The 16,187-nt window shown below is 43.2% G+C and overlaps 1 protein-coding gene across 3 annotated transcripts in view; it reads left to right on the top strand.

Moving 5' to 3' along the window:
• NPSR1 (neuropeptide S receptor 1) overlaps positions 1–15,820 on the top strand; it is a 179,713-nt gene extending 163,893 nt beyond the window's left edge. The window contains exons 7-9 of one of the 3 annotated variants that reach the window (XM_037729121.1): positions 7,370–7,456; positions 11,236–11,415; positions 12,407–15,820. In XM_037729121.1, coding sequence (XP_037585049.1) covers positions 7,370–7,456; positions 11,236–11,415; positions 12,407–12,552 — 413 coding nt within the window. In that variant the 3' untranslated portion in view covers positions 12,553–15,820. Of the gene's footprint in view, positions 1–7,369; positions 7,457–11,235; positions 11,417–12,406 lie in introns of all 3 variants that reach the window. The other 2 variants (XM_017502228.2, XM_037729120.1) reach the window with 2 other exon arrangements.
• Positions 15,821–16,187: the final 367 nt, after the last annotated feature.

Below are 16,187 nucleotides of genomic sequence, written 5' to 3'. Positions count from 1 at the left end.
CCAGTGCGCATTACCCATTTAACCCATCTCCCGTTTGAGAATACTGCACTGGCAGTGAGATGCACTTTTTTTTCCCTAAACAGGAAATGGATTAATACACAGCAGTTCCAGGTGTTATTAGCTGTCTCTCACAGACAGACAGCAGGCTCAAAGGTTAAGCAGTTTGCTTGTTTTCACAGGTAGCACGTGACACAACCGGTATTCGAATGCACACATAAAGGCAAGACTTTCTAAAAATTAAAAACACAAACTCAGGGTCTTGAGTGTGGCTTCCCCTCCAGGGCACTCCCTCCAGAGCTCTGCCTTCAGAGAGCTATTCCTACCTCATCTCCTGAAGGTTTTGTTTTGATATATTTAAAATCTAAAGGCTGAGTCATGACTGGCAGCGTGGAGACCAATTTTGTGGAGGTAGCCGAGGTCTTCCTGTACTTTGAGACAAATCAGATTGGTGTAAATCCCTGTCTTGTGATTTCTGCCAGTTCCGTGGGTCTGACATACTCCTCTCTGCCTGTCCCTCTGAGCACTCACTCTTACTGTCTTACCTCCCACAGCTCGCCTGTTCCCTCCACAGCAGCACCGCCCTTGCCCACCACCTTCCTCAGCATGCCTCTCCCAGGGGTGGCTGAGCTCCAGGCTCTCTCCAGAGTTCCATGTCTCCTGCTACTACATAAGCCAGTCCTTGCACTCTTGGGCTCCCCTGACTTCCAGCCCTTGAAATTGTACAAAGCCACTTAGAGCTCTGTTTCCCACTGATATACAGTATGCCATTACTCCCTCCCAAAGGTGGAAATGGCTGCCACCAGTTTTTATTCTTGTATATAATTTTATATCTCCATTATATCTATTTTTTAGTTACCATCAGTGACCTCATCCTGGAATGAGGGCAGCTTGTATTCTCAAAAGCTCATATACTCTCTATATCTTATTCATAAATGAAACGCAGTTGATTTTCCATCTGTCATTATAGCTAAGCAGCTCTGGAGTTGGCAGGTAAATGAGATCTCCAGCTGTGTCCACATGCCAGGATTATTGCTCATCAACAAGGGGACATTAGCCGTGATTAGTGTGAACAGAAGCTCGCTTTGTAAACACTGGCCGAAAAACTCAAGCCATCCTTAGTGCAGGAACTGCTCTTCTTGCTGACAAATATGTCTATTTTCTCCCCCTTAAAGGCTGACAGAAAAAGAAAAAAGATTGTATTGTAAATGATCTAAAGACTTTCCCATAAACAAACGAGGAGCGCAAGACATAGAGGAGATGGGGTTTCCAATCTTGTATGTTATCTTTCATAAATGAGCATATTATTGATGTCCAGGAGGATCTACTTCTCCAAAATAGAACATTCACTGCATGAGAGCTGTTAGGCAGGTGTACCCATGGAACAAAATATAACTTATCTCATTTTAAGTATGTCTAACTATTATGGCTTGGTAGATATGATCCATGCTATATCCAAATCTCATGTTTCTAATTAAATGAGGTACAATGGAGTGAAGAAAGAAGCTACGGATTAGGAATTGGGTTAGAGCCCTATTCATTTTCTAGCTTAAAGAAAACTAAAAGAAGTCCATTAACTGCTCTCCACATCAGCTTCTTCATCAGTAACTGTGAATAAAATGGCTTCTCTACAATTAATTACATTTAATAAAAGATGTGCCAGAAAAACATAAAGAAACAAATAAATGAGGATTATGACGTGTTCGTGCATAGTAAGGCTCAATATTATAAAGATGTTGAATCTCCCCAGCTGATCTACAAGTTAACAAAGTCCCAATCAAAATTGAGTTGAAACATTTTATTGAGCTTGACAAGCCTATTTTAAAATATACATGGAAAATTCAATAGCCCACAGTAGCCAAGACATTCCTAGAGATGCAGAACAAGGTAGAGAAAGTTTGGTTTACCAAATGTTGAAATGCATTGTAAAGTCAGAGTGTGGTATTGGCACAATAGACAAATGGAAACCTCCGTTTCCATGCCACCTGCTGCCTGCCCCAGAATCCAATGCCACATGTTTTAGGTTTTCATTAAGACAGCACTGCATATGAGGTACCAATTTCTACTTTAGTAAGGAAAACACTAGCAGCTGTATAAACCCAAAATATCAGTAGCCTTAACCACATAGAAGTTTATGTCTTAATTAAAATCCAGTTGGCAATAAAGACCAGAGGGAAAGACATTGTTCTACAGGGTCATTCAGAAATTCAAGCAGATGGAGATTCTGCCATGCTTAATAGAGGACTGTTAAGTTACCCCTCAGCACCTCTCTCCAGCAGGCAGGGATGGGGGAAGAAAGAGGGTGGAGGACTGCTCAGGAGAGGTATCTGAGCCAGGTTTGGGGATAGTAGACATTGACTCTTCCCAGCATCCCTTAGATCCTTGTCACATGACTACACACTGGTGGAAGGCAGGCTGGGAATTGAAGTCTAGTTGTGTGCCTTGGGGACACAGGAATGGGTTTGGTGAACAGCACATTGGTCTTTGCATAGCTATTTTAGGCTGTCAGGGCTCCTGCTTCTGCCTGAGCCAAGGTGCTGAGGTACAGAAAGGGCTATCTGGTGAGTTAGATGAAATTTTCTCATACCTAGCTATGATTTACAGTTGGATCTGGACTAAAAACCTCCTGAAAAGAAACTCAAAATGCTTTCCTACTTGAAGGTTCAGAGATATGCAGGCATGCCCACTGAATGGGGAGAGAGGGAGCACCTCAGATGACAATAAAAAGACAGTAAGATTCCTGAACATGAAAACATTCTGGAGAATATGGCGTCAGGCACAATGAGCACCTCAAGGTCAAAAGGAAATGTAAGCTCTGGGCCACAGAATAGCATTCCCACCTAACCACTCTGGCCACTCGTCAGCATCTAGGGAGGAAAACATTGTGTGTGGGAGGGCTAAAGAAGCTGACATCCCTGGGAGTTCAAGCAAGTCTGGTGTAGCCCCCTGGAATAGCACAGCACAGAAGAGTGAGGCCATTTCCTTGTTTCCTGGCAGAAGAACTTGGATAGCAAGTATCCCAGGGAAGGGCAGTGGTGCTAAATAGTCCACAGCCCTGGAACAGAACTGAGTTCCTGAAAGGTGGAGCGGAAAAGCAAAGCAACTGCCCAAGGTCAAGAGCAATAACAAAGACGACTCACAACGTGGCTTAGAAATGACTGTGGCTGTGGAGCATCTGGTGTCCAGCCGCAGCCCCTCAAGAGGCAGTCACTGGCAAAGAGGAGGTCTGGGTGAAGGGGCCTGGGGCAGCCCAGGGCAGCTGCAGTGAACCTAGAAAGCAGGATCCAGACAGCGTCACCGCAGAGGCACAGGCAGTAGCCCGGGTGGATCCTGGAACACTCTGAGATGCCTCCTTGGGTCTACCAGAAAAACTAGAGGAACTAAAATACCCTGGAAAGAAACGGACTACAGTCCTGCAGCTAAGCAGATGAGACCTAATACACTTAAAATACTGAACTGGTGATTTCAGGCAGTATTCACGCTCTATTTGTAAAGAGAATGTTACTGCTCAAAATGAATTTCAAATTTTAAAACTTTTAGAAATCAGGAAAAACTGCTAAAAATACATTGAAGTTTTTAAAAATCAACCTAACATACACAAATTTCTACCTTAGTAAGCACATTTATTTAAAAATATTGCCAGTTAGACTTCCTTGTTTGTAAAGAAATCACCTGCACTCATTATGGGTCCACAGATGAATTCCCCCCACCACTTCCTAGAAACCAATTTTACTTCCATTTGAAATCCCAAGGTACCAATTCCTCCCACTTCAGGTGCTCAGCCTATATGAAGCATGGGTTCCCAGCAGCTCTGTAAGAGGCCTGTGGCCTTGGGAAGGTCAAGAGCCAGAAATGGCCATTTGGAGACTAAATTTTCAGCATAGGCCCCCATTAGGGATGTACCCTGGAACTGAAACAGTCCACATCGGTGTGCTTCTTCCAGTCCCAAATCAAATGGACCTGCCAACTTCAGGCTACCCCAGTTATTAATGCACAGTGACAGCGGGATTGAACTGCTTTTCACTGCAGCTCAGCGCCAAGGCCTGAGTAGAAATAATCCTTTTATCTCCCAATAAAGGAGAATTACCGGCATTTTGTAGCTCAGCTCTCTCTGAAGAGCCATCTTTAGAAGCTAGAGGCTTTGCATTTCCTGGAATGGTCAGATTAAAGATGCTTTTCACTGATCTCTGGACAGGTAGTTGATTATATTGTCACCCCGTTGCCCTGTGGAAAGCACTGCGAGTTTCCATTTTAAAGAGATTTGAGAGCACAAATGTCATTCCCGAAAACTTTGCTGAAAGACCAACTTAGTCTGCAGAGTCATACTGTTTAGGGGCCAGCTGTTGCCTAGGAACAGCCAGTGGGGACATTTTGAAAGAATATAATTTGGTCTGCTGTCTTCTTTACTTGCCCCCCATGGGAATAATCTCACCCTGATCATTTTCTGCTTTACATAATTCTTACACAGATAACAACCTCGCATAATAGACAATCAAATGTCGTAATACCTTCTGTTCACTTCCATAAAGTTGGCTCACCTTCCACCTGAAATACTGTTAAAACTGCATTCATCTCAACTGATAGCACATCCGACATCCCCGGCATGGGGCTTGGCTCCTTGAATATATTATTTTATGTTAATCTTCAAAGTAACTCTGTGAATGAGGTGTTCTACGCCTCGATTTTTAAATGGAGAAACTGAAGCTGGAACTTTAGACAATTTGCCTAAGGTTACACAGTGAGTAATTGGTAGAGACGGAAGATGCATTCCAGTCCGGTCTTACAGCCTGTGTCCTTCCCAAGATCCCATCCTAGAAATCAAGGTTTCTTGACACCTTTGGCATTTTGGACTGGATAATTCTTTGTTGTGGGGGCTGCTCTGTGCATTGAAGGATGTTTAGCAACATTCCTGGCTTCTGCCCACTAGACGCCAGTAGCACACATGCACACACAATGGTGATAACCAAAAATGTGTCAATTGCCCAAAGTTCCCTGTAAAGCAAGATCACCCTAGTGGAGAATCACTGCTCTAAATGCTCTGAAGCATTTGCTTTCTTACAAGACTGAGGTTTCATGATCCCAGGAAATGCACAGAATAACTTGAAGACCCTAATAGTATTTAGGAGGGTATGCTTTAAGAAATATGAATTAATTATAATAAGCATTTTAGTTATTTGTACCTAAAGAGCCCCTATTCCTGTTACTCTTGAAAATCATTCGTCCTCTGCAGTGAGTAAATGTTCACACTGTACAAACACTCAGAAGCTTCAATGGCCTGCTGCCACCTCAGGAGTTCAGCCCAAACTCCTCACAAAGACATTCAAGGCCTCCCCAGTTTGTCTTCAGTTCTCTTCTCCACTCTCAAACCCCACACATTTGCAGGCTACAGCCAAGCAATATGACTCACTGTGGTGAAAACGCATCCTACATTTTCTTGTTCCATGTCTTGGCTGAGGATGTTCACTCTCTGCTTCCCACCTCTCCCCATCCCACACTGCACCCTGCCTTTGTTTTGGAATCCTTCTTATGTCATTTGAGTTCACTTGACGCTCTCTGCCTCTCCCACACAGCCTCACCAGCACAGTGGTGGACGGATGGGTCTCTCCTCTGTCCACAGTTGGTTTCACTCTGTCTTAGTCCATTTGCTGATGCTATAACAGAATACCACAGGCTGGGAAATTTATTTGTTTTTTAAAGAGATTTATTTGGCTTATGGTTCTAGAGGCTGGGAAATTCAAGAGCAGGGTGCCTGCAACTGGCAAGGGTCACCCCATGGCAGAAGACAGAGGGTGAAAGCGAGCACACAAGAGATAGAAAGTCAAGCCAAGCTCGTCCATTTCATGAGAAGCCCACTTCCACAATAACAGCACTAATCCATTCGTGAGGGCCAAGCCCTGGTGGCCTAATCACCTCTCACGGGCTCTACCTCCCAATACTGTTACAATGACAATTAAATTTAAGTATGAGTTTTGGCAGAGACATTCAAACCACAGCAGCATCTCTCTCATCTCAACCAGTTTTATGGAGAGTATGTGGTCTTACACACCGGATTGAAAATTCTTAGAGAACAAAAACTCTATTTCAGCCCTTCCAGTCATCCTTATCTCTTAGCAGATATGCTATGCTTGTGGGGTTGGGTGAGATCAGATTGGAGGTGGGATTGAATGAATATTGCAAATATGTAAACATCTGACTGGTTTCCATGGGCATTAAAATAAATTTCAAATGTGAGAGCTGTCCAGTGCAGTGAGGACAATGGAGCACAGCAGACTGCCTTTCTAGTGCACAGCTACCCTCCTCCGTGTGACGTGGATGCACTGGGTGGGCCTCTGACCAAGGCCACCACTGGGGTTGTGCCCATTGAGCCTCACTGGGTGGCTCCTGGCTGAGAGGTGTGCAGAACTGCCATCCTCTTCGTATTTCCCTCACTGAATATGTGCCCTAGGCAGGCCTGTGCTGATCAGAGGAAGGGTCCTATTTCTGAATTTTCACAAAGGTGGCATATGGGCTGGTGGAAGCCCTGACAGTACAAACTCTTCCATGAGGAAAAGGACACTGCATCTGACATTTTTATCCCCAAATTTACAGTAACCACTCCTTTAACTAAGGCCTATGGCATTGGATCCTGCCTAGCCTAATTCTATCCCCTTGTTGTACTGCGACTTAACTAATGAGAGGTGGTTATTGGTTATTGATTCATTCAACATGTTTGTATTAGTCATTCATATGTGTATAGGCTACAGGAGTGCAGGAAACAAAGACCCTATTCTCATCAAGCTTGTATTCTAGTAGATTGTTATATTCACCCCTCAGTGTTCAGCATCAGACAGCAGCCCACATATGAAAAAATGTACATCCAAGCTGCTATTTTAGAAAATCTTGTAAACACTGAATTGAGCTTTTCTTGAGAGTTTTTTTTTTTTTTTTTTTTTTTTTTGACAAATGTGTTTGTCTGGAGCAACCATTTTAGAAAATAATTTTGCCCAGGTTGCTAAAGTGGCCGCATGGGTGTCTCAGCATAGCCAGGGCTCAGAGAATAGTGCTCCCCAGGGAAGGGCTCAGTTCCTGCATGGTGACATGCTCTAATTCCAGCTTCAGCTAGCTCAGGCCATCTGACCACGTTTCTTGAGAGAGTCTGAGTATTCCATAGCATTTGCATATAATATTAAGGTGTAAACTGAGCATTCTCTAGAAAGCAGCCCAGAACTATCTTTAATCTAAGAATTTCCAAGGAGGCCATCTGGGCATAAGTGCATAGGATATAAGCGAAAACTGGAGAACTGGAGTCTAACCTTTAATGTTCCCATTGGCAGAAACAGACACTGTCACATCTTGAACACTTCATCTTACCATTACCCTCTTGTATCTACAGATGGGAAACTGTGCAGCCACTACAACCGAGGACTCATCTCAAAGGCAAAACTCAAGGCTATCAAGTATAGCATCGTCATCATTCTTGGTAAGCAGTGTCCCTTCCTGAGCTGTAAAGTGGTATGAATATCCCAAAAGCAAGCTTGCTCCTGGACCTGGCAGCAGAAAGGAATTCGTTGATGGGCACTTCTACACTGGTCTGATTGGAAAGTAATGTGTGAAACTCATCAGCCCATCCATGGTTCTTTCAAAGGCTGAAATTTGGTTCCTAATCCCTCTCCTTATGAATACAGCTGCCTGCCAAGGCCATGGGTTGAATAATTTGGAGAAAATCTGATTAGGACCTAACTAGCTGAAGGGGATGCTCACATCACCTGCTAACTCAGTCACTTCCTTTAAGACACACTCTTCCCCCAGGCTGGAGTTCATAAGCAAAAAGAAGGCAGAAGTGGCTTTCCATCTCTTCTGAATATTTAATGTTAGGGTCACTACAAATTCCTCCTTTATGGCACCTTACCTGCCCTTCCACCCTCCTGTCTTTTGCCCTTTCCTTTTCCTTTCTCTCTATGCTTGAGCCCCATAAAGTCACCTTGCACTATTGCCTGTCTGAAATATGCTGCTCTCCAGTGGTGACCTGGCTTACTTCCAAACCTCATTTGTTCCCCAATAATGCCACCTCCCTGAGGGCTCCTTGACAAGTCTTATATCCTTTCTCTAGCCTTTACTCTGCCTTATTTTTCTTCTTGGTTCTACCCGGCACGATAGGATATGGATTGATTTTCTTATTGTCTATCTCCCATGCTGGAGTAATACATTTATGAGGGCAATGACTTTGGCTTTTGTGTGACTTACATTTTCACCAAGACCTAAAATAGGGTCCCCCACACACTGCTCAACTAACATTTGTTAAATGAATGAATGAGTGCATACAAATACACAAGAAGGAAAGCATTTGTGCTATTTTCTTTTTTATTTAGCTTAAATACCCACTACTTGCCCCTCTGTCAACTCTTGGAAGCCCCGAGGAAGCATAGATCTCCCATTAGCTGCATGTCAAAGCACCAGAACAGTCTTCTCACCTTTTTAAAACACAACTGCAAAATGCCAAACAGACCACACGCAGCACGACTCAGCCAGCAGGACGTGGGCACAAAACAACACTGCAGGCAGAACTGGGATAAAACGTACACAACCCACCAGGGCTCAAAAACTTTCTCAGAGGCTTCTGAAGTAGATCAAAGATTCCTCTGCCTTCCCAGATAGTCAGAACCACAGAGGCACGTTCCCTGGATGTTGAGTTGGAAAATGTATGTTACAAGTGTGTCCCAGAGCCAGCATAGCCCTTTGTCATCAGCAACCATACTCCCAGGCCCTGTGGGATGCCTTCAGTCAGCAAGCAGGGACACCCACTGGAGGGTCAGCAAGTGTTGTCATCCCTGTCAGACCAAAAGGGCCCTTTCTATAGCAAACACTTTGTAATGTCCCTTTCCCATCTTGAAATAAAATGTATACTTATACTACCTACCATGGTAACTAAAAAAATTAGGCCAGGTGTGGTGGCTCACGCCTATAATCCCAGCACTTTGGGAGGCTGAGGCAGGTGGATCACAAGGTCAGGAGTTTGAGACCAGCCTGACCAATATGGTGAAACCCTGTCTCTACTGAAAATACAAAAATTAGCCAGGCATGATGGCATGCGCCTGTAGTCGCAGCTACTCGGGAGGCTGAGGCAGGAGAATCGCTTGAATCGGGAAAGCAGAGGTTGCAGTGAGGTGAGATTGCACCACTGAGCTCCAGCCTGGGTGACAGATCGAGACCCTGTCTCAAGAAAAAAAAAAAAGAAAAATGTTGCCCCCAAAATAATATAAAGGTAATATAAAGGAAGAATAAGAATATAATCTATAATAAAACAATACTATTTTGTTAATTAAAATTTATTCTAATTTTAATATGTAAAAATGTAAGCATAGCTACACTAGAAGAGGAATGAAGTAGCGATACCTACACCTTGACATAGTAACAGCTACGAATGAAAACCAATACAGGTGCATTTTCATGGAGATATAAAAAAAATGTAAGCAGTATTGCTGTCAGCGACTTGATTTTCTGAGCTGCAAAAAAAAAAAAAAAAAAAAAAATCCTTGTAAACTTTTGAATTAAACAAAGCAATCTTTCTTCCATTTGCAACAGAATTGCATTTCTAGAAAATTCTTTAAAATATCTGTGTTTATGTGTAAAACAAAGTCAGGTTTCTAGACTGGGCTAACTATACAGAGGGTTCTCCCCACATGAACGTCTAGTTGGGCATTCACCGTAGATACAAATCTTTGCTGGCTGAGCTGCCTGTAGCATGCCAGAGGACTGGCATCCCTGTGACAACTAGAATCCCCCACGCTCACATACACACACATGCAAACACAGAAGCACACAAGGCCATTTGCCCCCTTAGTGCCCCAGACACTTTTCAGGGCCAATGTTTGAGTTAATTAACCAGGATCCAGAACACTCAGTGGGCTTTGTGTTTGAATTGCTCTTCTTCAATACATTGCCAAGGTCTGGGATCAAGAGGGGAACCATGAGTCAGTTTATTATTCCAAAATTCCCCAACAAGTTACAGAATTCGCATTACAGAGTTGTGGAGGAAAGCTTGTCCCTGCATGCAGAAAGCCAAGGAAGCCAAACTTCTACTCTGAGAAAAAATTCTATGGATGAGAAAATGGGAGAAGGAGAGTGGAGGACACGTGGTGAGAAAATGAGAGATGCGTGTATTTCCAGTCAACTTACGAGAGTTTAGCTCTGTGTAGTAGTCTGTGCCCTCCAGAAAAAATGAAAGAGAGAGGTTTATTAGAAGGAATTGGCTCAGGTGATTACTGAGGCTGAGAATTCCCAAGTTATGCAGTTGACAACTGGAGACCCAGGAAACCCAATGGTGTAGGTTCTAGTCCAAGTCTGAGGAGAGTGGATGGTATACGTTTCAGTTTGACTCCAAGTATGAAGGAAGGAGAAGACCAATGTCCTAGCTCAAAGACAGGCAAGCAGAGTGAATTTTCTCTCACTTAACCTTTTTCCACAACCCAAACCTTCAACGGATTGGATAGGGCCTGCATGCAGGGGAGGGAAATCTGCTTTTCTTACTCTACCAGTTCAAATGTTACTCTCATCCAGAAACATCTTCTTCATATGCACCCAGAATAGTGTTTAACCGAATCACTCCACACCCCAGTCAAGAAGTCTCAAAATTAACCACCACATTCTGATTCCCTACCTTTCATCCATCTGAGAATTTAGAGCCAAACAAAATTAGGGTCTCACATAAACCAGTGGATTTATTGAAGGATATTGTGTGGATGTTTTCTGGAGAGGCCAACTTAGAGGTGAAAAAAACTGAAAACAGTGTAATTAAACTGGGCTGCGCTTTGAGAATATTGTGATCACCCCTTCTCCTTGCCATAACCTAAAACCAGTAGTCACTATGTGGTCAAAAATGCTTGTCCTTCTGTCTTTTCCTACCTAGAGAGTTTTCAAAGTATTTTGCTGTTTTTTCCTGATCCCTGTGTTACATGAGAGGCTATGGTCATTGTCACCTGTTCCTGAGGTTTCTATAAAGAATCCACAACAGCAGAATATTTTACCAATGGGAAGCTCTATGACCTTTGCTCAGTCTTAGGAACATGACTGTAAGATGTGTCCATATGCATGTGTGTATGTGTTCAAGTGAATATGACATCAATGCTCTAAACAGCATCTAACCCCAATTTTTTCTGAGAAATCCCAGATCCCAAATAACCTCCCAGGTAAAAGTCCAGTCAGGACCAACCAAAAAGACCTGCTGCCTGCTGTGGTGCTAATGGCTCTCTTCTCCCCCAGCCTTCATCTGCTGTTGGAGTCCATACTTTCTCTTTGACATTTTGGACAATTTCAACCTCCTTCCAGACACCCAGGAGCGTTTCTATGCCTCTGTGATCATTCAGAACCTGCCAGCATTGAATAGTGCCATCAATCCCCTCATTTACTGTGTCTTCAGCAGCTCCATCTCTTTCTCCTGCCGGTAAGGGGAGCTCTTGCATGAGTCAGACACACTGATAGCCACTGCACTGGGATTCCACCAACACGTGGGTTTCTCATGCCCAAACTCTCCAGTAGGTTACAGAATGCCCCCCGCCCCACCGCCCACCTTTTTTTTTTTTTCTTTTGAGACAGAGTCTTGCTCTGTTGCTAGGCTGGAGTGCAGTGGCATGATCTCAGCTCACTGCAACCTCTGCCTCCCAGGTTCAAGTGATTCTCCTGCCTCAGCCTCTTGAGTAGCTGGGACTGACTACAGGTGCATGCCACCATGCCCCACTAATTTTTGTATTTTTAATAGAGACATGGTTTCACAATGTTGGCCAGGATGGTCTTGATCTCTTGACCTCGTGGTCTGCTCACCTCGGCCTCCTGAAGTGCTGGGATTACAAGCATGAGCCACCACACCCGACCAGAATCCTCCTTTTATAGATGAGAGGCTTGAGAGTCAGAAAGATTCCACTAATGTGACTGATTTTAAACCCTGGCCCAGGCCACAGCCAATGTGCTTTTTCTTACACCACAACACCTCCTATAGCAACCACCTTAATCATGACGCATCTAGAAGACCTTGCTTTTGTTCCAACCATCTTCACATGAATTGCCTCAATACAATTCTATGGCAATAACAGAACATGGAGCCTTATTACCATTTTACAGATAAACAAAGTAATTCTTACGAGTTTAATGACATCATTAAGCTTATATAAATAATTAGTAGCAGAGCTGAAATTAAATCCCTCCTACAGCTATTGTCATTCTGCTGTTTTTCTGCTGTTTTTCAGCTGTTTTCCTGCATAAGCCACAGAGGGTAGGTGGAGAATTCCATATGAGACATAAGAGGAGAACGATTTAAGTCTTGGGCTTAATGCCAGTGGTTGAGATTTGTATCTTGCCATTGCCTCGTCATAGTGATGTGTGACCTTGGGCAAGTTAGTTAACTTCTATAAACCTCATTTTCTTCATCTGTAAAACGGGGCTAACAGCATTGTCTACCTGTTGGCCTGTGATGTCTCTGTCCTCTGGGCTCTGGTGCTGACCAGTGGGAAGGAGAGCTGTGAGTCATTGAGAAGAAAGGTCAGGGTATTACATGTAAAGTACCTGGCACAGTTTTTTGTCTGATGTTTAATACATTTTTTATAACTATTGTCTCTTAACATGTCTACTTCCGTTTTCATTAGGTCAAATTATTTCCCTCCCTGCTTCATTTTTACTTTCTCCAGGGAGCAAAGATCACAGGATTCCAGAATGACGTTCTGGGAGAGAACCGAGAGGCATGAGATGCAGATTCTGTCCAAGCCAGAATTCATCTAGACCCTGGGGCAGTACCAGTGCTAGGCTGAGCACCATCAGCTCTCCCAGGTCCTTGTCACCCGCTTGGGCATGTGCATGGAACCTGAGCTGACTTCACCCACCCTCGTCATCACCTGGGAGATGCACAAAACAAATGTTCTATTGAGTCCACGCACTGCGTTAAGTATTGGCCAACACGAACTCCCCAGTTATTCATGCCAGCCTGGAAGGAAACGCCTTCCCTCCCTACCGTTCCCAGTCCTCCTTCCCACTGGCCAGCACCTGAACCCAGTGAACACAGGCATCGGTGGCCCCAGGCCGTGGCTTGGAGGCAGTGAGTAGACAGGCAAGCAGAAGGGACAAAAGTAGCAGGGTTATGCATGAATCTTCTCACTACAATAGAAGAAGAAAATAAAATACTTAATTAAGCCTAGACTTTTTCCCCAGTTTTGGATTGGAGGTTCAGTGCTTGTAGCCAAGAAAGTGTCTGTCCTTGAAATGCCAACAAATTCATTTTCAGGCATTGGTGCTTTGTACCTCTTCTGCAGATAGCCTTGGTTTGCAGATGAGTGTGCTGGCAGCAGGCAAGTGCATTTCCTATTCCATCAACAAATGATTTGTGGAAAGGGCACACTGTTGGCCCTCCAGAACAAGGCCAAACAAAGGAATACTGGCTCTGATAGAAAACAAGTTGTGTTAAAAAGCCATGGACCCCTCACTTCCAGCCTCTGAGAGCTGGTCCCTGGAACACACACGTCCTTGAGGCTTTCTGAGACCTCTTGCTCTGTATTCAACACTTGGGCCACTCTGGGCTCCATTCCTCACATCTCAAGAACAAGTCTTCCCCTTCTTAACTACCTGAACCTGCTGTTTCTTTGGGAGCTGGGTTCCTGTGGCTTTTCCAGGCTCGATGTTTCGCTAAGCTCTTTATCGTTTTTGCCTGTCACAGCCTTTGTCTAGCACCTCGGCCGGGAAGCACTGGTGGGGCTTATTTTGACAGGTCTGGAGTTTGGCACTTATGAGCATAATCCAAGTGAAATATGACTTAATGTTTTCTAGTCAATTTCTCCCATCAGATTTTTCCACAAGTGGAAGTGAAATAATTTCATTTGATCATATATACATCCCACCCACGGCTCTGGGATGCGCGTGAGCACCTTATTTTAGCTTCACATATATTCTTGACATTAAAGTCTCCTTGGCAAAATCCTCCTTCCCAGAATTATTCAGAGCTTAAATCTTTTTTTTTCTTTTTCTTTTTGGCATACTGCTAGTGGAGTCATTAAACTGTTCAGTATATTTTAATAGCACTCCATTCCTCACTGTGGTGTCAACTCAGAGTCTGCATGCTTAAGGTCATGTGGGCTATTTTTTTTTTTTTTTTTTTTGTAAACTCTCTTTTCAGTTCGATCTGACCTTAGGAAAAGTATCTCTTTAAAGGAAATCAGACTCCTCACTCACCATCTCTCCGAGAATTATTCTCTGAATTTGAGGAGGCTGAATAATCTAGTTTTATTTCTACACAATACTTTTGAAGGCTGCCTCCCTCTCTGTCCAATCAGCTAAACTTGAGCAACCCTGGAAGCTTTGAACAGTTGAGAAATGCTTTTCCACATTTCACTTTAAATCAAGATGTGCCACAGAAGACCCACGGAACTGTTGCTAAAATAGCTGCCTGCACAGGAGCCAATTAACAGAGCAAAAACTGGCAGATGTCCTAGATGGCAAAACAGGAGGACCAGGTTCTCTTGACAGATGCTTTCAATCTTTGTCAAGTCTGGTCTGCAAACTACATTGCATGCCTACCTCATCCATCAGTAGATTATCGAAGTGAAGGAGAGAGTATAGTGGGGGGCGTTGTGATCTACAGAAACTGTGGATGTGATTTCATAGTTGTTGTGATGCTGTCTCTCTCATTTCCTGTGAAGACTGGAGATCAATAAGATAAGGGTACAGATTGCTGCAGGATAATCTGCCATTTAAATGAAACGTGCTTGATAGTGGTATGAATTCTAGAATTGTCATTTCCATGTATTTGCTGAGCTTGGGGAAACATGACTTAAGCATTATGAAAATACTGGTAATGAATAGTCTTGTGACCTTCAACAAATCATTTCACACCTCTGGGCATCAATGGTCTCATCTGCAAGATGGGGACAAAATCAGCCTGGGGCAGAGGATCTTGGTGGTTCCTCCCAGACACAGACTCTGAGAGTGAGAGCTTCTAGAATTCTTTCTCCAGAAGACCAATGACTCAATGACTTAATGCTGAGTCATTTGCCCTTCAGAGGTATAACTTCCCTATCTATCGCTGTGAATGCAGAGAAATATCATTTCCCAACTGAGAAATGCAGTCTGAGCTCTTGGAGAAAATTAGAAGCTTAGTGCTGTGACATTACTGTTTGCAGCCTTTGATGCCCAGGTGGAATCAGAGAAGCCAGCAGGGTGATTCCTAAGGTGTCACCTAAGATGTCACTTTTTGAGATGTCAAAAAGAAATAAAAACCAAGATGTCAAAAAGTCTAGACTTTTTCCCCAGTTTTGGATTGGAAGTTCAGTGCTTGTAGCCAAGAAAGTATTTGTCCTTGAAATGCCAACAAATTCATTTTCAGGCATTGGCTACATTATTATAAATGTGGCTACATTATTGTAAATTATTATAAATGTGGTTACATTATTGCATAGCTTCAGGGACAGGAGAAAATTTAGGAGAGCCAGAGTAGGTGTGCTTACTATTTTCAGCCAAACTCTAGAAAATAAGTGTCTCCACTTTACTGAACTAAATTAAACATGAATGGTAAAAACTTCTCTACTTTCAGGGTGCATGTGAACATAATTTAGTTGAAGTTTACTTTCACTAAGCAACATCTCCCACCTTTTCCCCCAGAAAATGGTAACACCTTTTTAATGACTTTCATTTGTGAATAATCATGAGAAAAATAGAGTCCCTTTGAAGCCAGCCCAATAGGCAGCTTAAATTTCCTAGCTTTGTTTGGAAAATTCTGTACACACATATGCAGAAATGACCTTGCCTTTTCCAAATGCATTTACAGTGTCAATCAGAAAAGGCCACAAGCCTGAGTCTGAGAGAAAAAATGGAAAACAAAAATCTTTAGCAGGAAATAAAGTGATTCTGCTCTTCTAAAATTATCTTCGGTGAGTTACAGACCTGCTGACAACTCCAATTTCTTCATCATCATTTGACTATACCTCATATTATATGCAGATCGACCAGTGCTCCCTGAAGCTTTCCAATTGCATTTAATTGAAGGGACATAGTGCTAACTGTTTAGATGTCAACCTATGTGCTTTTGGAAACATGAAAAACCGGTGCCTCATTTCTCTGCAGCTGCATTTTAAGAATACATTATCCACAACAGGGCTGGTCCAGTTAACATTTTAAAAGTGCAATTCTAGGCTTACAGAATGTTAAAGTCGATGGAGTCTTGTATCATCTAGTCTCAT

The sequence above is a fragment of the Cebus imitator genome, unplaced genomic scaffold, assembly GCF_001604975.1.
Source record: "Cebus imitator isolate Cc_AM_T3 unplaced genomic scaffold, Cebus_imitator-1.0 Scaffold294, whole genome shotgun sequence".
NCBI classification, from domain to species: Eukaryota; Metazoa; Chordata; class Mammalia; order Primates; family Cebidae; genus Cebus; species Cebus imitator.
The sequence above is the reverse complement of the archived record's forward strand: the minus strand, read 5'-3'. Positions and strand labels throughout refer to the sequence as shown.